Genomic DNA, 23,657 nt, shown 5'->3' on the forward strand with positions numbered 1-23,657 from the left:
GTCAAACCACCCAGGAAGACCGCGCTTCCAAACTCCGGTCATAAAAAATGGGACAAATGTAAAAAAAAAGGTGCAATGACAGGCCATCAAGGATCGGCAATCCTTTGTAGAAAGTGGCGCACTGCACGGTACTATGCAAATTTGCCACTCTTTTTCCTCTGACGTGCTAATTTACGGAGAAGAATATGCTTGCTACCTTGAGCTTGCAATCTAAAAAGGGGCCCTCGCTATCTGCTAGCGTTGCTTTTCACTATTTGTTGGCACAAGCACTGGCAAGGCCTTGCAGAGCCCCTCATACCGGCTGCACCCAACCTTTGCAGCACCTTGTAGATGACATGCCTGTGTCTGCCATTTTCTTTTTTGCGTGCATACATGCCAGATATGCTCGCAGGCATTCTGCGCAAAAAAAAAAAAAAAATTCTTAGTCGATTTTTTTTCGTGTGTGTCCCCACCTGCCGCAAAACACAAGATTACCATTGCTTGCTATGTTGATAGTGATAAGCAACCATTAGCGCTGTTTTGGCTGGTACCCGATTATAATGCACATGTGATTTCTGGACATATTTTCCGGGAAAAAAGGTGCATGTTAGAATCGAGTGTATATGGTAAGTCGTTCTTTTCTGGTAGCCCCAGTTCACAGGCCCTGCTCACCAGACCGGAACCAAATCTGATGGAATTGAATTCGGGGACGTAACAGGCTCCATAAGCGATAACGCTGCTGATATGATAAATTCCCTTATTAAGGAGTGCACAAAGCCACTCTGTGAAGGTACTGTTCACATTACGTGCATAACCCATACAGTAAACATTTAGGCAGCACCTTGTAGGACTCTCTTCCTTTGGCGGACAGATTTGTCACCTGTACTTTTTCAAAAAAGGTGGTGTTCGATCTGTTGAGTGCAAAGAGCTTTCTACAAGTCTCATCTGGAAAATGTGGGGTTCAGTGGGCCAAAACACTTCCAGCCCCTGTCAAAAGTAGGTGGAATTCATGGATTGAAGCTGTGGAGCAGCATTCTGCTTACTTTGAGCACTATCCTTTTTTGCTAAGTCCATGAAAAGTATGAAGAAGCAGCACGTGTTGACTCTCGTCTAGAAGATTAGCCTGTCAAAGCATACAACGCTTTGTTTGCACTGTGGGGATACCGCATTTACTCGCGTACTGAACCTACTCGCGTAATGAACTAGAGAATTTCCTTCTAGAGAATTTACTTTTTTTGTCACTTTGAATAGAAAATACAGCGGGAATATCTCAGCATGGTTGCTGATGCTATAGGTGATCACAGTTATTTTATATCACGCTGCACGCACAGAAATGCTAAAAACATATTCCAACAAAAAGAAATCTCAACAGCAGCCGGAGACGTGAGCGCGAATGCCGTGCAATTTAAGAATTGCACGTTTGCAGAGCACCACCTGCTTAACACAAAACAAACCTTCTCGCACCACGACAACGTTGCGGTGTGCGAACAAAGCACAAAATGTACCCCGCACTCCTTCCCTGCTCTTTGCGCTTTGCTGTTCTGGCTGGTTCCAGCGGCATGCAAACAAAGCACTAAACGTACTCCACACTCCTCTGCTCTTGCTGTTCCGCGACTTGACTACGCCATTACAGCTCCGTGGTTTTGTTCAGCTGCGTTTCGACCTTTTTTTGTGCTTCCGGAGCACCGTACAATGGGCCAGTACATGAGCTACACAACCGGGTACATGCATATGGTTGATTCACATGCAAACCGTGCGGCTGGGCGGCTGGGCGGCACTTCAGTGTTGACCCAGTGCGTGTACGCCACGGGCGAAAACTGGGATCGCCATGTGTTTCGTGGGCCAAAAAAAGGGGAAGTTTCCATGCGTGAGAAAAGAAGTTTTGGAGTGCCTTGATGGCACAAAAGACCATGTGCTGTGGGCCGACAACAAATGTGAAGCCACAAGCGACTTTGTGAGGAGGACAGCTTGATGGCGAGCAGGGGGCCACTAGCATGTTGGGAATAAAAAAAGAAATTTGATTACATAATTAACTACTTGTTTTTACGAAAATGGCAAGGCTCTAACAGTGCTTCTCCTAGCAACTTTTTGTATGAAAATTTAACTTTTAAAAACCTGTTGCAATTCTTTCCCGCATAATGATCCCTTCCCCCAAATTCATGACGAATTTCCTGGAAAAAAGTGGGTTCATTACGTGAGTAAATAGAGTATTTGGAAGCAGCTGAACAGAAAAAGTTTGAAACACAGCCAAAGAAAGAAAACACTGCACCCGATGAGGCCCGTCGGATTGCAAACAAAATGAAGGCTGCAATGGGTAAAGCGGCTAGAAAGGCGCTAGTATACTTGGAGAAATCTAGCACTTGGAAGTTCTTCAAGAGTGTGAGGTGCTTGGTGTGGGTGTCTCCCAGAGAAGTCGTCAGAGTTCGGAGCCGCTCCTGGACTTAGGGAAGAATCTCTGGCCCTAGCCTCTGAATGGCAAGTGTACCTGAAGTCCGCCCACGAACTACGCACCACTTCTTTCTCAACAAGAAATTCCAAGTGAAGATTTTGATGTTCTGGCTATCTGGGCTGGGATGGAACACCCTACTAGAACACCTTCTTCCATCGCCCTTAAATACCTGTCAGTGCCGATCAATTCCATTGATGCAGAAAGGTCGTTCAGTCGCTACGGTGACATCGTGCCTCACAAGCACCATTCTTGCGGTGGAGAAAGCACAAAGCATCCCCTGATTCTCAGACACAACAGCTTCCTTCAGTTTTAAATTAAACCAAGCATGTCCAGGCCTTGAAGTTTTTCATAAATGAACTGTTACATGTGCCTTATGTATTTTCAATGTCTCTGCAGAATTTTGCAGATTCCTCTATCCAGATATGCAGAATTTCAATTTTTCCACCACAAAAAGTAAGGGGCTGTACATGGGAGAGTGATGGAGGAAGGGGAAGGGAGTGACTGCGATGGGGGAGAAGAAAATTAAAAAAAAAAAAAACCTCTCAATCTGCCTCCCAATGCACTGGGTGAAAGTCCCCACTGCCCAGCATCCTGCCGAACCTCGTTTGCCAGCCTGATGCCAAGGAATGTGGTGGCACTGTGTGAAAATGGCCCAAGCATCTTCGCAAAAGCCCCAAGCATGCGCGCATACTCCGCGTCACAATGCCGCTTCTTCTCCCCTTGACCTTTGAAAATCCAAGGTGTGTGAAACAAACTGCGAGTGCGGAGAGTTTTTCTGTTCCACCCGACGCCTGGGGTGTTCTACACATCCGAGAGCCACGTGCTGCTTGCCTCGCTCCACCAGTACACTGCACACCCAATGACTTCCATCTTTCCCTGTACAAGCCTTCACATTTACCAGGGGCCCAAGTTTTGCAACCATTCTGTAATTTCTTCTTTCCTGGCACAAGACATTTTATTTGGCGCATGCAACTGTAGCAGCAAAATCCCTCTGCTGGCATGAAAACTGGAGCAGGGAACATTGACTGTGTTTGCAATTTCAAGTGCCCCTGACCATCGTAGTTTTAGACGTGACGAGCTGCTGGTTCATTCGCTGCTAATTTATGGATTCCACCAGGGAGTCTCGTTCTAGAAAACGTCTGTGCTCAAGGCTCGTGAAGCCTTGCATTAAAACATGGTTCTGTTTTATTTACGTCAATTGCGCAGTAAGGTGTCTCCGAGACGCTGTGTGCAGGATGCTGCTCCATTCTCATCGTTTGGCAAATAGAATTACCTTGCGCTTGATGGACCCTTCGCAGTTGTACCTTTTCGGAGCCATAACGACTGAAACGAGGTACCAAGTGCAGCAGCAGGAAAATGTGCACCAGCTGGCTAGCGGGTGCACCAAAATTTACTCACGTGGTTGTTTATATTCGATTGAGTTGGATTTTGGTAGGCTTGTGCGAATAGCGATATTTTAGTTAGAAGCGAATTCGAAGCGAATAGTCCTAGGGGTCAAATACTTTCGAAGCGAATTCGAATAGCTGTCAGGTGTCACCGAGCTTCCTGTCTCTGAGACATTCCGGCAAAAAAAATTCTACAGTAAAATCTCGATGATACGAATCTTGCGGGACCGCGAAAAATATTCGTATCATACGAAATTCATATGAAACAACACAGACCAAAAATTGAGCACTGAAAAAAGTTTTCGTTTATTTCTTTTCTTACTTTCGCGTGCAGAAATCTGCGACGTTTTTCTGCTTTTTTTTAACCTCCATGTCGCCGAGCGGTAATTTCTGGACTTTCGTCTCCTCACTCAAACGCTCACTACAGGAGCGTTTTAGCAAGCGATTCGTGCGCGTCGGCTTTACGCGCGCGATTTTCACGCCTGCCTCAGCGATTTCGCGCCCACGGTCGCCTGTGCCTCCGTCAGAAAATGGCGCGCGTGGCAGTGGGAGGAGCCTGACTATTTGCGCCAATCAGAAGGCATGCGCCTCAGGGCGGCAGTTTCGAAGCGCTCGAGACAGCTGGCTGGCTCCACTGGAGATGTTTAGGCTTAGCACCGTTGCAGATATTTCATGGGCGCTTTCACTAGCGGCGCGGATGATTTTTTATAGCACCATTTTCGCTCACATTATTACCTGATTTACCGCACAAGAAACTTCGTGTGTGCTTTGAGCGGCATTTTAAAGAGCAGTTGGAAGCGGTCTTTTGAGCGCCCTGCACCACTTCGTGACCGAAACCGCCGCCGTGTTGCCGTGGCAGGCCGCGCCCCGCGCAGTGTGCGGGTGGTTTCGCGGCGGCGTCAGCGTTCCTGTGGAGTCCGCGGCACGTTTTTGCGAGCAGAAAACCCCATCCCAGCCGTTCCTGGAGAAAGAGCCCGTACGTCGCCGTCTCTCGCTCTCGCCAGTCGGGCGCCCCGCCGGCTCGTTCGTATCATCCGCCGGGCCGCGCAGGCCTGTTCGTGAGAGCCGAAATTTTTCTCATTGTTGCAATGGGAAGAATTTCATTGTTTCTAACAATGAAACAGGAGCCTCGACTGCCCTGCCGAACATGCGCGCGCAAGAAGGCTGCGACAACGTGACAACGCTTTGAATGTGGCTTAGCTTGTCTTGGCTCCACATGTAGTCAAGATGTAGGACTGATGTCAATGGCACTGCGGCTTGCCCAACAAAACCAAAACTTGAACGAATTTTTGTTATTCGTTCACCCCGAATACTTCGAAATATCATAAATTTTAAATTCGAGTCAAAGTGGATTCGAATACTGTAATATTCGATCGAATATTCGAAGCGCCCGAATATTCGCACAAGCCTAGATTTTGGGAGTTCATTTCCACGGCAACGCTGCTGGCAGCTTTGAAGCTGACTTTTGTTTTGAGTCCAATTGCAACACGCACACCAACTGGAAGGCTACTTTTAGCAAAAGAATGGGTGCAAATACGGTGTTTGACTGTTTACACAGCTTGTTTTGGTGCTGTTCTCATCCACAACTAATGGCGTATCTCCCTGTCATGCCCTTCGTCCAGCCCCAGTTACGTTTCTCGCGCAAAGCAGCAAGACTTACAAGATACAACATTTAGCTCATAGCACCAAATGCGCCATTCGATGGCCCACTTCTACAGCTTCCTCCTCTGCTCCTTGTGCCAATGGTTTGAGCCATGCATTGCTAACTTCAACACTAATTGTTTGCCACAGTGCCTGTGCCTACAGAACAGCACACGAAAACGGCCCAGCTGTGGAAGATGTTTACAAATCCCCCCCGTGGTCCCGACTAATCTGCAGACTCCCAACTGCTACGGTAGGCCTCGCAGCCCAGGTGTAGCTTCCTGGCATTACACACCACTTCGAATTGAACTGAACAAATATTAATGGGGGCAAAACAAAATAATCATGCACCAGTATTTTGGTTTAACTTGCTCAATGATCACTTTCCAGTGTTTAAACTTGCAATGAGAAAGCGGATGCACATGGCTTAAACGGCTCCCTGTGGACCCCTATCAGCTTGCCCAGAATGGGAGACTTAAAAATGGAGTCCTTCAGTTTAGGGTCAACTAGATATTGTGCGATACCAGCACTTTCAACGACGATACAGCGTAGACCATTTATAACGTAACCGCTTATACTGCGGGACCGGATATAACGCAGGTTTTTGTGACCACCGGTTTGCCTCCCACATAACTCAATGCATAAGCATACCGCTTAAGATGCGGTCGGCCGAAGCACAATACCGTTTATAGTGCGGGTTTTCGGCGGGTCTGCTCATCGACCGGCGCTGCTGGGGCATCGTTTTAGGGTAGCAAAAGAAAAAAAGAAGTGATGAAATCGGCCATCTGACGCAGCGCGCACCCCTTGCTCTCCTCTAATTTCGACACAGAAGCAAAAAATAGGCACCCTTTAGTTCGCGCGTACGTGATAACCACAGCTGTCCTTGCTTGATGCACCTCGGAAGATAGCGACCGGCTCCCCGTCCGGGCGTGAAAAGTTGCGTCTATTAATCGTGAACCGCATGGGCCGTTTTCGCACACGAATTGTGCACATCGGCGTTGCGCGTGCGTTTTTTTCATGCTCGCGTCTACGATTCCGCGCTCGCGGTGGCTGGAGGCTTCTTCGCGTGGCAGTGGGAGGAGCCTGACGACTTGCACCAATGGAAAGACGCGCACCTAATGGCGGGAGATTCAAAGCACTTCGAGCCGGCTAGCCGCGCCAGAGGTGTTTAGGCTTAAGTCCCTCGATCAGATGAAGGGACTTTAGTTTAGGCTTACCGCCGCGGTATGTTTTGATGGGCGCTTTCACAAGAAGCGTGAATGGCAGTTTATATTCCACTTTGCGGTCACATTATGAGATCTTTTCTTGCATGAGCATCTTCGCCTGCGCCTCGTGCGGCATTTCAGCGAGCGCTTAGAAGTGGTCGCTGGAACTGCCTGCACCGCTTCACGGCCAGTGCCGACGCCATGTTGCCGCCTCTTACCGCGCCGCACACATTACGTAAGTTGTATCCGCGCCGGCGTCGCCGCGCCTGCGGTGTGCGCTGCACGTTTCCGCGAAAAATCGTTCCACGCGGTTCACGCTTTAGAACGTGGTGCAGATAAGCCACCGCACTTCCCGATCAAGCGAGCCGCGCGAAGATTTCCACCACCAGTACGTTGCGCTGATAAGCAGCCGCCTTCGGCATGGTGAACACAAGGTGGAGTAAAAAAAAAAATTCCGCTGGCCTTTCTTATCATGTCCTGCGACGCAAAAAACGCAGCCATGGTCTTTCAAAACACAAACACAACGGAAGTTAAAGCCGCACTCGCCGTTTGTAAGACTGCGCTTTTGCAATGTGTGAGACCCAGCAGCAGCGGCTGATGTTAAAAATAATACGAAATGAAGACCCTTCCTTCGTTTTTAGGCGCTGTGCGTTTGGGTGATAAAAAATTTAGGATGACTTGAGAGGTAGGTGGTGATATGGTTGAATTCGCGCACGTTTTGGTTATAGTGCGGTACCGCTTATAGTGCGGATTTTTGCGGCTCCCGTGACATACGTTATAAGCGGTCTACACTGTATTAAAAACACATTTCAGACCATTTTTTCCAAAGGAATTCCAAAGGAATCCGTTCTTTATAGGAATATTTATAATCATTAGACAGCTCCAAAGCCTGAAATGCAGGTGTTCTGGCATGTACACAAAAAAAAACTTTTTTGGTGTGCTTTTGTCAATTTCTTTAGACAAAATAGACAAAGCTTAGAAGCAAGCTGCATCAAAAATCCCCCTGCAGAATTGTTTGACAGTACAACTCTTTCTAATTTACACTGACATTTCCTCCTCCTAATTTCTTTCCCTAATCATCCACCTCCATAGTCAAATTTGCCCTCACTTCCCGCCTACTATAACAGTCCCCTATGAATGACGCTGGTTGACAGACTCTTGAAAGCAGTGGCCCCAATCTGGCTCTACGTTGGTCCACCCTGGCCGAAACTGGACCTTGAAGAAAAATCAAACCACCAGCCAGACTTGAGCATTACTGCCATGGGTGGCCCTAGCAGATGTCTGTGGCCCGTTTAAAGCCATGGCTACAACCACTGCACTTCCTTTTGGTGCCCCGTAGCCAGCTAACCTTGGCGGGCAGGCACAACAGAGCCCTGGGCAGGCAGCGAAACGAGCACCCACCTGTGAGGCATGCCCATGACAATGCTCTCGATGCCCAGCTCACTGGAGCGGTCGATGATGGTTTTCATGGCCGGGATCAGCACCTCGCAGCCCTCCAGGCCAAACCGCTTCTCAGAGACCCACTTCTTGGCCAGAAACTCCTCAAACCTGCAAAGGGGAGAGGGCCAACGACAGTGGGGGATTTTAATGTTTAATTTCTCAGTGAATAAAGCATCGTTTGCTGCCAGACAAGTGTTGAGGGCACTATAAAACCCTAAATCTTGCAAATAAAACATGTATTTTGTCTGCCTGGCCCCTTTAAGCATGTTTCAAACCCCTATGTTAGTGTTGATAAAAGTAGACTCGCCTATTAACCTCTATCGCTACAATGCTGACTATAACTCTGGGACAACTTTCTGTGGCAATGGAGAGAACACCACAGGGGGGGGGTGAGTGAGTTAAGTGCTTTGTGAAACTGAGCAAAAGTAGTTCCCGATAAACTAGTTTTGGTTTCAGTTTCAGCGTGACAGATACGCATTTGATGCAGTTCATTTCTTCACATGAGCTCCGTGGTTGGTTGCACTGAACCACCATCACTGAGCATGCAGGCATATTGGCGTCTCCCTCCCCTTGGCTTCACCTGTTTCTCAACACCAGCCAACACTTGGAAAACTCAGACTGACTTAAAAACTGTATCGCGGACAATATTGTCAGACTCTGTATCGTCCAGAAATGACGTGAATTTTGTCAGCGCTGCAGTTTTGAGGGCATGCACTGATATATAAACTCTTCTGGAGTTGAAAACTGGGCAGCACCACAGATATCTGTAGTGGGCTTACTTAGCACAGGCGCAGTATAGCGAAAGAGCGGCATGCACACACTACGGAAAATAGTCAAATTCCCTATGGATCACGTTAAAGGGTGAAACTATCAAACCGCCGCACTCTTGCCTTTGTAAAACTTTAGGTGGTTTTCCAGTCGCCAAACTAAGCCATTTTACCCTTTGGGGACTTCAGTGTATCACTCTGAATTGATTGATTGTAGGGTTTAACGCACCAACGCAACGCAGGTGATGAGGGCTCTGGATTAATTTTGACCACCTGGGGATCTTTAACGTGTGCCCGAATCTCGTACACACGGGCGTTTTTGCTTTTTGCCTCCATCAGAAAAGCGGCCGCTGTGGCCGGGAATAGAACCCGCGACCTTGTGCTCAGCAGCACAATGCCTTAGCCACTGAGCCACCGCGGCGGGTGGTATCACTCTGAACCTCCGCCTTCAGCCAGGCGGGTGGTATCACTCTGAACCTCCGCCTTCAGCCATGCAACAGTATGCTCGCCTACGCTGGCAAGCTGGCTAACCGAACGAAATGCGGAAACGGCGGAGAGTCCCAGTTGCATCAGTCTCACTTGGGCGTACACATTGCAGATTACTTTCTTTGTTTGTATTGACAGCTTTTGGCTCTCAAGCTTCTCTAAAATCTTGTGCAGCAGATGAAGTGCTGCGCTGCATGGGGGAAAGGAAGCTGCCGTAAACAAGGACGCCGTGTTTTTTTTTTTTTTTTTTTTTTTTTTTTTTTTTTTTTTTTTGTGACGCCTATGGCAAATGTTGCAGCCAAAAACACCCGAAAATTTTTTAATATATTGCTCTGTTTCACATTTTTTGGCTAAAAATTTAGGGGCATTGTCAATCTGAAGCTAAAAAATAAGGAATATATGTTTTTTAATTGCTTAGGTTACACCCAGCAAATTATTTTTGAACTACTTCAGCTGTGCAGCAAAACGGCGTGGTTCAGCTCTGTAGCCTTGACTGCACTGCCACATAAAGTTGTACCAGAGAATAGCCTTGTTTGCACAGCATCCAATGCCCCTTAGAAGTTTTAATACCTCCCACCACCCAGATAGAATGCCACAAGAAATCAACAGAACTTCTAAAAAAAAACAGTTTCACTGACATACCCATTGGGGAAGTTAATGACATTAAAGAAAAAAATGCTGAAAACAAGGCTGAACCTTTGACCTTTAAGGGGGGACACTGGTCTTAAAAAAACTTTTTGAATTTTTGAGTAAACTCTGTGAAACTTGCCGTCTTGTTGTTATTTCCCCACTGATTTCAAACATGGCATTATTTTTTTAGTTGGTAAATTAGTTCCCAAGATAATTACAGGTAATTAACCATTTTTGGAAGAACAATAGAGAAAACAATGTTGGTCATAAAACTAATTTTTACATTTTCCAACACTATGAACCCTGGTGAGTGCAATAAGACAATCAGTCCTTTGACGCGTCGCTTGGAACCAGTCTTGGGCAGTAACTAGTTACTAGTAATGCGTTACCGGTAACTAGTTACTTTTTTCAGTAACTTGTAACTGTAACTAGTTACTTTTAAGTTAGAGGAACTTGTAACTGTAACACAGTTACTTTTTTGTGGAGTAACTGTAACGATAAACCTTGTTACAGTTACTTTATTTCTATAAAAAAATTATCCAACAGCAACACTCATTAACGACTGTTGTACAGTTTGCGCGTTTATCGGCCTTTCCTCTGCAGAACCTTAGTCTACTTCATCTATGCCAGCTCACTCCCTTTGCATGGGTGAAAAAGATCTGGACTATAAATGTTTTGGCGTGCACGTGTGCGTGGTGTTCCATGCGGTCCACTAATGGCTCGAAGTTTCTGAGCTGCAGTATTTTCCTTAGCAGCGCGACATCGCTCTCACCCATACCCTGCGACACGCGCCTAAGGGCACGTGGATGCATGTTGACGCGCCAGAACCTATAGACCGATGCGCGGCTGCACCATTTTCGCCACATCTGGAGTGCAGTGAACAAGAAAACAAAGGCGAACAGGAAAACAAACACCCACAAATGCCGCACAACGCACTGAAACCTCTGCACTTTCGCGGAAGCCTGGAAAACTCCGGTCAGGGCGTCTCTTTCTCATTAGCGACGTGCAGCCCCGTTTGCAGGGTCATAAAACGCCGTGGGGAGTCGACGGCCTCGCGCTCGTCCAGCCCTAAGCGCACTCTAGAGTGTTCAATTCACAAGTCGCAGTTGCTTGCGACCATTGTGCGAGACCCCTGGCCGTATTTGGGACCACGTGTTTGGGACCCCAGGTCTAGAGGCTTCATAGAGCTGTCAACAGTGCTTGAACGAGGTCGAGGGAGCAACAAGTTTCATGCCCCTCCACACATACGACGACCCCAACAATGGTGGCCCACGGCTGCCCTCACACCAGCCAGCATCTTGGCCGGCAGACGTCTGACCACACTGCCACTGCACAAAGAAACGTTCTTGGAAAGCCTCGCGACATCGTTTTGAGGGCTGTGGCCGAAACGAAAACAGTAGCTACATCTGCTCCTGAAGATTGGGTGCAAGGAATACTTGGGCGAGCTTCGTTCGGCCTACGCCTGAAAGCCAACGAAGGGAGGGGTTCCTGGGATCGGCGACGTGATTGCTGTGGAAGGCTGGGATTGGGAAAGCAGTGTTTTCCGGTCGAGATGGCAAAATCCGCCTTTGTGAGGACAGGTGGGGGGGGGAGGGGTTGGGGGGGTGGAGAAGGGTGAAAACAGTAAAGCGTTCATTTCAGTTTCTATTCCCTTTGGAAATATCTTGTCTTATTCCGGGGAGGGGGGTGGCTGGGGGTTGGGGCGGGAGACCGACTCCGAGGGCCCACGGACAAACGTCGCTTCGGCAATGGCTCAAATTGGTCCCTGTCTCTCACCACAAGTACGAAATAAAATGTTAACGAAGCGCTTTTTTTTAGTTTCTTTCAAAAACACCTCAACAATCGAAGTACTCCCACTTCCGTTTCCGCTTTCCTTCAAGGGCCTTCCGCCACCTCCGCCCCCTTTTTCCCATTCTTTCTCACTACGCGGGACAGTCAAGCGACGGCATTGTAGGCAAAAATAAATTAAGTTGACATTGAAAGATTGTTTCGGCTGTGTCTTCTTCCAGCTCTGTATAGTATAAGTTCGGCCTCTCTGATTCCAACTTTGAAAAACATATAATTCTGTGCTACAATGATGTTTGCAAATAATTTGGTTGCAGCGAGAGTGTAGTAACAAAAAATAAAGTTTCTCATGATGGATAGCAAAACTTGTGTAATAAAAAAAAATGAGGCGTATACAACGATTGTTGGTTTGGGCATGAGAGTGCATCACTTTAGGTTCCCCTCGTGTAGGCTCTACTAGGTGTACTTTTTACTACCTGTATGCCTTCGTACGTTTTTATTAAATAAGCCAAATCTTTTTAGCTATTAGTTTTATACAGTAACGGAAAAGTAACGACGCTACTTTTTTGCAGTAACTGTAACTAACTAGTTACTGTTGGAAAATCGTAACTGTAACTGTAACAGAGTTACTTTTTGGGTTAGGTAACTGTAACTGTAATACTGTTACTTTTTTTCGGTAACGTGCCCATGACTGCTTGGAACTAATTTTACAGCTCATTAAACCTTGGTGGCACCAGTGGCAAGAAACCATTTTGAGTGCAGATCTCAAACATTGAAGTTTAAGGAGCTGTAAAAGCAGTTCCAAGTGATGCATCAAAAAACAGATTGTCTTATTGTACATAGTGGGGTACATAGTGTTGGAAAATGTAAAAATTACAGTTTTGACCAACACAGTTTTATTGATTGTTCTTCCAAAAATGGTTGAATTACCTGTAATTATCTCGGGAACTAATTGACCAACTAAAAAATAATGCCACATTTGAAATCAGTGGGGGAATAACAGCAAGACTGGCAAGTTTCACAGAGTTTACTCAAAAATTAAAAGAAATAGTTTTGAGAGCCATGTCCCCCCTTAAAACAGACTCCTCCCACAAAATAAGAAGCTAACACACGGCGGTGTCAATTTTGGCCAGCCAATGCACGGGGCGGAGTGAAGCAAGATGCTGGCTGTTAAGCTGGACTCACACGGCGGATGAGCCAGCCCGCACAGGCGGATGGATATGTGACGTCAACGCAGCGTCACTGGACGGTCCGGTCCGGCTTTAAGGCAAATTCACGTGTGCGGCGCGACTAGCAGACGACAGCGCGGAGGAAGCAAGGTGGCTCTCGAGAGGCACACATCACCCACAGCACCCCCAAACGCCAAGTCCTGCTTCTCTGGCGCCTGCACTTGCTACTTCCGCAAGTGTCAACCACGCCGCAATAAAAAAGCTGCCCTCCCACCTGGTACAACCTAAAACCACATGACCGCAGTGCCAAAAACAGGTTCCACTCCCAGCGGAGATCCAGTGCGGTCAACTGAAATATGCGGTGGCATTTTCTTTCCCGGAAAATCCGCAGGCAATCCCCACCGAGGGGCGGAGCCTAACACTGGTCACGTGACGGGCCTCCATGGGCCAGGAAGATGGAATTTCTCCATCGTGTGAGTCCCGCTTTACCGCTGGTGCCACTTTTTAACAGAGCTGTTTAACCCTGCTGTAAGTTGTCTAACGCGAACAGAAAACCTCCAATTGGAAAGAAAAAATGCTTCCCGTGGTGGGAATCAAACCTGGGTCCCTCGTGTTATGAAACTGGCGTTTATCCGATTGAGCTATCACCACGACCCGGGCGCACAGCATTTCCTTTCAGTTATTCGTAACATTGGCTTTGGACTTGGCCGCCAGTTCTAGCACGTGCTAACGTGGTTCATTTTGGGAGAGATGTGAAAGCCACTGCACATGTGCTCCTCCATTAAGAATAAAGCCAGCGCCTGACGTATAATAAATTTGGTTGTGGCTTCATTAGGACTATGCAATTACTGCGGTGTGACTTGGCATTGACTCGCATCACTTGGTATCACTTGCCATAAATTGTTTACATCCACCTCTTTGCCAAGCATGTGATTAAAAAAATTACAAACAGCTTACACAAAGGTGCAAGCCTGAGATCACAGCAGAGCTGTCTACTCAGCTCTGCCGTTTCTCCAGCCTTGCACAACTAGTGCGAGCTGCGCCAATTTTTTCCTCTCAAAACCTGTGTTCACTCACAGTAATGGTCCTGCGTCCCATGTTAGATTGGATTAGAATGATACATGTATGTACAGGGCCGTCCACGCTAGGTGCGAATACGGCGCAGCGTGGCCGTGCTCCGCGGGGCGCCAGCGCACAAGCCGCAGCCGCGCATCGAAGCTCAGCGGCACAGGCGCACAGGGGCTTGGAGGCGGGGCTTCGTGTCGTCTGCTAACGCGGAAGCGCGCCGTGCTCGCTTTGCTGTGAAGCTCGCCTAACTCTTGGCATGCTTGTAGCGTCTTAGCGCGCCGCGACGCGTTGCGGGAAAGCGCACTTCGTTCACTGCGGCGCGTTTGTAGTTTCTGCGACTGAGACGACTGAGCGCTTCCCTTTTTCCGTGCCACCATCCCAGCTCAATGCATATATTGTTACAAACATTTCTGGACTGTTTTTTTTATTATGTAATGAAGAGGAGAGCTGCGGATAATTTTGACCACCAGGATTTATTTAATGTGCACTGGCATTATGGAGCACATGAGGGTCCGTGCATTTCGCGTCCATGGAATTTCGGCAACATGCTGCTGGGCTTCGATCCCGCGACATTGGTCTCGATATCTATTGGCTTGTTTAAAAGCGGTGCTGTTGTTGCAGGCCGTAAATGTGTGTGGTGTGCGGCGTCATCAGCAAACCTCGGGTCATGGTTAGTCCCGCAGTTTACCGCTCATGTGAGCCCGCGCCTCACGAGGAGCGCTTGTAGTCTAGTCTTGCGCGTGGCGCTCGCAAAATAAATACCAAGGAAACAGTTCGCGTGCGTCTGCACCTCAACGGGAGGGAGAGGGGGACAATACAGCTTGCTCTACAGGCGCCCAGTTCGCGAAGGCGGTTGCAGCCGGTTTTAGCGCGTCCTGACGCATTCCACTTTGGGCGGAATGTGCAAACCTGCCGACAAAACGTACCGGGCCCGGCAGTCATGCATGAGGAAGAAGATGGATATGACGATGACTTCTACTACCAAAGTGGAAAGCGGGACAGGCCATGTAAACAAACAATTTCAAAGCTAATGCAATGCGTGGTGGTGTGTCTTTCAGTGCTTGCATAGAAAGAATTCCTTCAGCTTCGCTATGGATCAAGCCTTGTGTAAGCTTTTTCAATTTTTTTACATGATCATCGCCCATTGTCGAGATAGTTCAAGCACCCGCCCAGTAAGCGGGTCTCACACATCCAGCACGATCATCCTACTCTCCGGCAGAGTCTTGGGCTGGTCCCACTGTAGCCTGCTGCGTTATAGTTCATATATCATTAGTTGCGAAGCATATACCTGGCTAATTTTTGAGACACAGGGGCCCTACCTACCCTTTCTTGCCACCTGCTCGTAACATTTTTTCTGTTCTGATTCGTACTTCCCCACCGTGGGCCTATGTGAGTAATGAAGCTCTGGTCACTAGTTCCATGCCCCACCGTTGCGTAACAGCTTCTCCGTTCTTGCGGTCCATCACTTCTGCGTCCTTCTCTTTACCATCCCAAAACGCATGGCCTATCAACGCCACGAACAGAAAAATGACCAATATGTTCAATATCTCTTCAATTCAATCGCAAGTATTGTGACAGCTTACTGTAGTTCATCCACTTTCTATACCGGTACTGCACGACACGAAACGACTGCTTTAAATCAATCCTTCTTTATACCCAACCTACGCTCAATCTTAGCTTTATATGCTTCAAATTTCTGGTGTGCCCCCCCCCCCCCCCCCCCCCCCCGGAAGAAGCCTGTCGCCTCGCCCACCTTCACGTTCTCGCTTCCCTAGATCGCTCTAAAGCGCGCTATGGCGGCTTGTGCTATCATGGGCATGGCAGTGTCTTATCTGCTGGCGGGTTGAAAATGATTTCTAAGGTAACCCTCGGCTTTGTCCAAGGGAAATATGGTCCCATTCTTTGTGAACGCTGAAGCCGCCCGACGTTTTACTCGCGGTATTTTTATTGCCTGACGCAACGTCACGCTATGGGCATTTCAGTTAAGGCTTGCGCTTTTTTATTTCTTCTTGTTTCCCACATTTGTTCGGTAATAAAGCGGCAGCAAGCTAGCAGAGCTACACCACTTTTCCACGAACGTTCGGGAGGGCAGCGATGTCGCGTGTTCCACATGACGAAAGAAGGCAAATTGTGGATCTCAGCTTGCAAGCCTACACTCAGAGGCAGATATCCGAAATGACCAATCGGCCACTTTCAACGGTAAACCGGATAATCCAAGCGTACCGGAAAGAGCGGCGAATTAAGGATGCGCCCCGTAAAGCCCCCCCGAAAGTGACAACAGAAGACGAGGACATGGCCATTGTCGCAGCAGCTGTCGTCTGTCCAACTGCAACTGTTCGCGAAATCAAGAACAGCGCAGGGCTCGAAGGTGTGTCCGACACAACAGTGAAGCGTCGTCTGTACGAGGCTGGCCTCAAATCTAGGACGGCGGTTCAGAAGCCCATTGTTAGTGAGGCTAATAAGCAAAAGCGCCTCGAATTCGCTCGGGAGCACCAGCAATGGACCGAGGACCACTGGGGGAAGGTCGTCTTTACAGACGAATCTACATTTACAACGAGGTGGGACCAGCGGCAGCGAGTCTGGCGTCCCCAAAACTGCCGGTAAGCACAAATTACAGAAGCAGTCGTATCCTAGAAGGTATTAGCTTGCATTTTGCCCTTACGTTTTGCCTGTCCACATGCATATTCAAGTTCGTGTGAAAAAATATAAGTTCCATTCTCACGGCACTTTACCGCCGACTTTGAGCTTGCTACAATGCATATAGCATGCGTGCGAGGTAGTAAATAGAGCAGATTTCTGAAGCTAGATTTGCGTCACTACAATGCGCCTGTCACGAAATCAGTGGCTGTGAAATATGTCTAAATTACCGCAGTAACCGTAATATGACATTGCAGAGGAATAATAATAATAATAATAATAATAATAATAATAATAATAATAATAATGTTTGAACGTCCCAAAGCTGCACGTGGGGAATGAGACCTGATAGAATGGGATGAAATCATAATTTACGTTGTGCTTATCAGGCTAAACATTTTAAACAGAGCATTGAGAAGACAAATATGATCATCGGGGCATGGCGCCAGTACAAAAATTTGAGTTTAGCCAAGTTCAGGTCATAAGTCCTCTGGAATGTACTGTTTCCTAACAAATAGCAGCTAGAAATCCGATTTACGCACACTGTGGCATACGTAGAGATGATGTTTTGCCAAAATCTGGGATTATGTAATAATCCCCAAAACACATGAACTGAGAAAAGAGAAACTGCGTTTTGCATATTTTACATAACTGCATTTAAAAAAAATTAGTTCTTCCCCGTTAATACCTATCATAGAAAGCTAAACGTAATCCCGTTTAATACTTATTCTTTGTAGCCAATCGTTTCATTTGCATTTTATTCTGATGCCAACAAAATATTTTGATTTTTTAGGTATATGCCGGAGTACAGCCGGTAAAAGGCTTGTCTATAACACAGCTTTCGCACTCTCAGCCCTATCCTGCCCCGCCGGAGCGGGATTTGAATAAAACTACTGAGGAATTCTGAAGTCTTAGCCCTTCGCTTTTGCCTCCGACATGTTTGGAACGAGTATGTTTCGGCAGTTTTCGGTTGCAGCCGGTTGAAGTTGAAGTCGCTGTTATGGACAAGCGTTTTACCGACTGTACATGCAGCGAGTCGCAGCCAGTGGCCGCTCTGCAGTGAGTGTTTGGGGCGTCGTGACAGCAGAAAGTCTGGGACCCCTCGTGAGGATCGAGAACCGCTTTAATGCGGAATCGTACTGCGCCGTCCTCGACGATGTGTTGCTCCCATACCTTCTTGGAGGACCATTTCCGGAAGAGGACTTCATCCTGCAGCACGATAACTCTCCAATACATAAGTCAAAGAAAGTTGCGGCGTTGCTGGAGAGTCGCCAAGTGGCAGTCCTCGAATGGCCTCCACAGTCGCCTGACCTGAATGTAATTGAAAATGTCTGGGGCAACATGAAGGCTGCTCTGGCCCACCGACAACTCCGTTCCCTAACAGCGAACACGCTGTAGGCTATTGTCCAGGAGGAATGGGAGCGGCTGCGATCTAACAGCGGCTACTGCCGGTCCCTATACCGCTCCCTGCCGAACAGAATGCAGGCAGTCCTGAATGCTGGGGGGGAACCGACCCGCTACTGAGCATCGGGTGCTTCCGGAAGCTCACCCCACACGCGAAAGACATCGCACCAGTAAAGCCTTAGTAATCTAGCAGCAATAAAAGTTTTATTGCTAGTTGGCAGCTGTTCTTGTGGTTCTTTACGGTTGTTTCCTGTGTTTTGCGCAAATATCCGCCTGACACGAGACAGATCTGTGCTGGTGGAAAAACCTCAGCAGGGACCATGAGATTTAGCGACCCATTATAAGGCGGTTCAACACTATGATTATAGCTTCGTCGTACAGCCTGCTTAATAATGCAAGCAATGACTTAAATATACACAAGCACGCACATTTGCATATTTACGACAATTGTTGTCAATTTCGATGAGTTTGTTGGGCACATTTGAAGTCGCGTCGAGCCACCCACGAGCGCTTCCGAGCTGCACTGAGCATCTAAACACTCCGACAAAAAAAGTGAGCCAGACGCCATATCCGGGTAAATATGGCCATCTGCTTTAGAGAGCACATGAAGAAAATAAAGCTTTGCTCCGTGACCCTCTTTAGTTCTAGAATGTCGTCCAGACCCGAGAAAGCCCAACAGCCGCGGCTCACTGGTTATGGTGCTTGGCTGTACTAGCGGGGAGATCCATGTTCAATCCCGGTAGCAGGTGCAGCGTTTCAACACACGTGAAATGCAGGAACGTGCATTTGCTGAGCTATATCACTGCAGAGCTTCGGGTGGTTATCCGGAGTGCTACTCTACAGCGTCTCATAGCCAGAGTCGTTTAGCGGCATGAAACCCCATAACCCCAACCAAACCAGTCCTGAACTGTTTGTAACAATACATGCATTGAACTGGGATGGTGGAACAGAAAACAGGAAGTGCTCAGTTGGCTTACGCAGAAACTACAAACGCGCCGCAGTGAGCGAAGTGCGCTTTCCCGCAACGCGTCGCGGCGCGCTAAGACGCTACAAGCATGCCGAGATATGGGCGAGCTTCACAGCAAAGCAAGCACGGCGCGCTCCCGCGCTAGCAGACGACACGAAGCCCCGCCTCCAAGCCCCTGTGCGCCTGCGCCGCTGAGCTTCGATGCGCGGCCGCGGCTTGTGCGCTGGCGCCCCGCGGAGCACGGCCACGCTGCGCCGTGTTCGCACCTAGCGTGGACGGCCCTGTACATTGGCTTCCTATTTCCCCTCTAGTTAGTACAACCCACTGCTGGTTGGTTGTCCAAAGCAGCTTGGACTAGAGGCAAATCAGAAAGTGGCCATAATTACTACAGTGCTGCTCCAAAATATCAAAAACCTTACCACATTTTTTTAAATTAAAATGTTTTTGAATTCCTGAAGCGTTTATTTGTTTATGGATAACTTTTTGATACAAAATAAATCCAACTCCCACCTTACATAATCCCCCCCCCCCCCCCTCTCTCTCTCCCCCCCCCCCCCGCCAAGTCAAAATGAAAAATTTCACTGCACTGAGAAGGTTGTGATACATGGTCAGGGTATTTATAGGAGGAGGCCCCGTAGTTGCAGACTGCACAAGTCCTTGGAGTTTTCCAGCCACACTAATTTTTGAAAAAGAAATAATAATAACAATTATGCCCCTGTCAGGTGCAGAAGAAACCAGCGCCTGTCACCCACCCCCACATCGCCTCTCGTTTCTCTTTCAAAAGAAAGAATGGGACCCGCAGTGCAAGCGGGACCAAGGGGACCTGCTGTCGGCCGTCTCCCAGGGAGAATCACGAGGGGAGCCTCAAACAGGGGTGAGACAGCTGAATCAAGTTTGGGAGCAGTTTTTGGAGCAGCAAAATCTCGATTTTGGAGCAGAAGAACCTTGGTTTGGAGCAGTTAACGACATTTATAATGTCACCTTAGGTGCCCAAAAAATCAAATTTTTGGCAACTCGGGAGGATAGAGCATGTTTTAATCGGTTTTTGAATGTATATAACACTGAAACAGCCTCTTAATAAAGTTTTTCTACCAGAATATCACGAGGTACCAAATGCACTACCTTTTACAAACCATTTTTAAATTCTTAGGCTCTATGTATAGATAACATGGAGTTTCATTGAAAATATCAAGTTGAAAAACTAAGCAATCGTAAGGCATTTTTATTATCATGAAAATGCCTAAACTATTATTTTTGTAATCCCAGGCTTTTGTAGAGCCCTGGCAAAAGTTGCGCAAAGCGAGGTGACAGTCGTCGCACCCCACCAGCTTTCCCATTTCAAACTAAGGTGCACGTTCACTATGATCGATCGTAATTTGAGTAACGTTGATATGTTTAGCCATCTCCCTTTTGGCATTAAACCATTATTACTAGCGTGCAATAATAGCCCGTCCTGCTATCGGACATTGCTTGAACATTTTGCGGCGATGTAGCCTGCGCCGCCCCTTTTGAAGTGTCGACCGTCCCATTCCCACCGCTCGCAAGCTCGCTGTCAAAGGCAGCAATAACTCCATGTTTTATAACAACGCAATGAGTCAGAAATTTCACTTCAAGCGCGAACCGCGCCTTACACGAAACACGGTGAATTTGCGGGCACCGCGTTGTTTTCTATGAACTCCACCTTTCGAGTGGCGCAACTTCCCGTAACAGATCAAACTAAATCTAAACCTAGGCACCCCCATAACCAAAAGCACGGTAGAAATCTGCGAAGAGCGGTCTGCCTGAACTAGAATGAACTAGCCTGAACTACGAGCAACTGCTTCGCCCGCTGGCCATGTTTTCCGATCCTCACCATACCAAGATGGCGGCGCCCCGTATACGTACGTAATGTCGTTCCGGAGATACGGCGCTCAGAAAATTGCCGTTTTGTCATTAACTTGAACAGGTTTTGTCGCCTCAGTAAATATTAGTATTTTTATACAGGACTTTGCAATGATTTTCGATGGCAAAGCTTTAAAAACATACAGAATATAACATGTGCAACCCGACATTATGTCTTCCGAAAAAACTATTTTGGGTACCATTTTATGCGAGTTTTTTATTGAATGATCAGTCAATTAATTTTTACAAACAGCATCACCTTGGGGGTAATGGAAAATTATGTGGTCAGTAAGCATTTTTCCCCACTGAAACTGATGGGAGCGTTAAAATCGTTGGCTCTCAGACTGTTTTGGAGCAGTTTGGCGCAATTTTACCAATTTTCAAGCTTTTGGAGCAGCCTGGCGCAGGAAAACAAATTTGTGCCAAATCTGCGCAATATGCGCAGCTGTCTCACCCCTGCTCAAAGAAAGGAGAGGAAGAGGGGACACCCACTTGGTGGAGCGGACGACGCGCGACAGCAGCAGCCGCTTGCGCTCCTTGCTGAGACGCATGACGCCGGGCGACTCGAACTTCTCCCGGATCCAGTTGCACTGGTCCAGGTCGTTGATGAACATGTACTCCACACCGATGCTCGTGCAGTACACGTTCTGGGGAGAGGAGGAGGAGCAGGGTCAGAGGGCCCCACTATACTGCTGTCCCCTCCTCGAGGTCAGGCCCCACAACTGATCAACATCACCACATGTTTGGGGCACACCTGACACTAAACGAACCTTCCCCTCGCATCCTTCGAGTCTCCCCACAACTGGCGGGAAGTTATGCTGTGGTCAAGGCCGGGCTCTAAGCGAGGAGGACTCTTTTTACCCACGTCTTGCGCCATCCTTTTCAATAAAGTTCTTTCCTTCACCAGTAATATATCTCAGTAAGCATGACCAAAACAGCAACTTGGCAGCCCCTTACCAAGTATGGAACAACCACACATCCCCACCTGTTTCACATTATAGCTTAGCTTTCAATCACTACCATCACAAATAGAAGACACTACTACTGAACACGGAACGACTCTGTAGCAGTGGCTCACTCCCACTGTTGTCCCAAGTGCATGGCCACTGTTACTTCACCTCTGAAATGAACAATATCCCCAGACAATACTCTCAAAAGTGTTTCGACTCGATAAGCTTTGCCAGTCTAGGCAACAGCACTGAAGCATTTGATTGCCTTCAGTATGCTCGGACCAGATGATATGTCGACTAGTGCAGAAATTTAACCACATACCGAGTGCTGTTGAACCTGACGATCAAGGCAAAACCAGAACTTCAATACAAACTTGGCCACAGCCAAAGGTTTCTTTACGGCACCAACATGACGAATCAGGGGGAACAAAGAAAGCAGGTCAGCACCAAATCCAGAAGTTTTGTCGACCCTACCCATCAGACAGCCAGCACTCGTGTGTACACACCACTTGCAAACAGTGAGGCCGCAGGAATGCCTTGCAGTGTAGTACATTTCCTTTCCCCTTTCCTCGGGTGGATTTTTTCACTGCCCGTAAAAACAGGAGAATATGCACACAGCTGGTTTGTTTTATGAGAATGGTAGCATAAAGTTCTACAGCTTTACTTTCAGCACCATATTGGAGAAGAAGAAAATTATTGGAAGATCTATTGGTGGATCTTTAAGAATGCATGACCCTGTTGTCCTCTCCTTCAAAAAGGTCTAACCTGAGCACACGCCTAGCTCTGGCTTCCAAAGTTCGCAATGCGGCATTTCTCGCATGCCCCCTCCCCTCTACTCCCACCCACCCTCCCTACTGTGCCAACCACGCTTGTTGCTCGGACTATATCAGTGGTCATGATCAGGTGCTTCAGCAGCGGAATCAGCTGCTTGTTGCTTGTTTCGTTACCCACCAGCACCTACCTCTCGTCACTGTCACCCCCTTTGTTGCCCCCACAGTCTGAATACTGGATTTTAAATCGCAAATCAAGATCCGTCGAAGCAGCAGAAGCTCGCACTCCGCACAGCAATGTTCTGTACTGGCGAGAAAAATTCCCTTCCTGATGCAGGAACTTCCTGCTTTTAGTGCTCTTCCTCAAGGGTTTCTCAACAAATCCCTGCATGCTCTTTTTTCAGCTGATTGATCACTTACATATATTCCAGTTTGGTTTAGCACGGCTTCCACTTGTATGCCTACTGCAGCACCTTGCAGCACCTTGTATGCCTACTTTACGTAGCATTGGGGATGCAGACGCAGTTCACAGTTTTAGCGTGAACCAAATTGCACTACTGGTGGAGCTCAGCAATATTTGGGAAATTCGTACCGGGCAATGCTGCAATAACATGCACTTCACATTTTGTACAATAAAGCAGGCTTTCTCTGCATAACTCCTCAAGTTGAAACTGCTTACATGAAAAAGAACAAGATAATTTTGGGTAATTCAGGCTTTTTATTCATGACATCTACAACATGCCCTGACAGTGCTGTGTTACGAATAATGAATGCAGGGTCCAATTTACTCTCAAGTTTTTATTTTTACTGCACGACTCTTAAAATTCCCCGCATCTAGCAAAGGTTCCCTTTTTTTCTTTGGACCAAAAATGCAGCCAACAATTCCTCGAAAAAAGAAAAGCTCCCTGCATGTAACATCACTGGCTCTGCGCTTCTACTTGTCCCCATGGCAACGTGGCCAACGTTCCGTAGGCTCTCCATGCGGTATCTCCACTCTGTTGTTGACAGAGCAATGCGAAAATGAACACAGCAGTGTTGCAAGGA

The 23,657-nt window shown here is 47.7% G+C and overlaps 1 protein-coding gene and 1 pseudogene across 1 annotated transcript in view; one reads left to right on the plus strand and one right to left on the minus strand.

Moving 5' to 3' along the window:
- LOC144161511 (2-oxoglutarate dehydrogenase complex component E1-like) overlaps positions 1–23,657 on the minus strand; it is a 203,376-nt gene that overhangs the window by 151,195 nt on the left and 28,524 nt on the right. Inside the window, exons 5-6 of the mRNA XM_077692173.1 lie at positions 21,386–21,540; positions 8,061–8,207 (exon numbers count right to left, since the gene is read on the minus strand). Coding sequence (XP_077548299.1) covers positions 8,061–8,207; positions 21,386–21,540 — 302 coding nt within the window. The remainder of the gene's footprint in view (positions 1–8,060; positions 8,208–21,385; positions 21,541–23,657) is intronic.
- On the plus strand, positions 1,672–2,741 carry LOC144161497 (uncharacterized; annotated as a pseudogene).

This window comes from Haemaphysalis longicornis, unplaced genomic scaffold (genome assembly GCF_048455015.1).
Source record: "Haemaphysalis longicornis isolate Haplotype H1 unplaced genomic scaffold, Haemaphysalis longicornis Haplotype H1 scaffold_119, whole genome shotgun sequence".
In the NCBI taxonomy this organism is placed as follows: Eukaryota; Metazoa; Arthropoda; class Arachnida; order Ixodida; family Ixodidae; genus Haemaphysalis; species Haemaphysalis longicornis.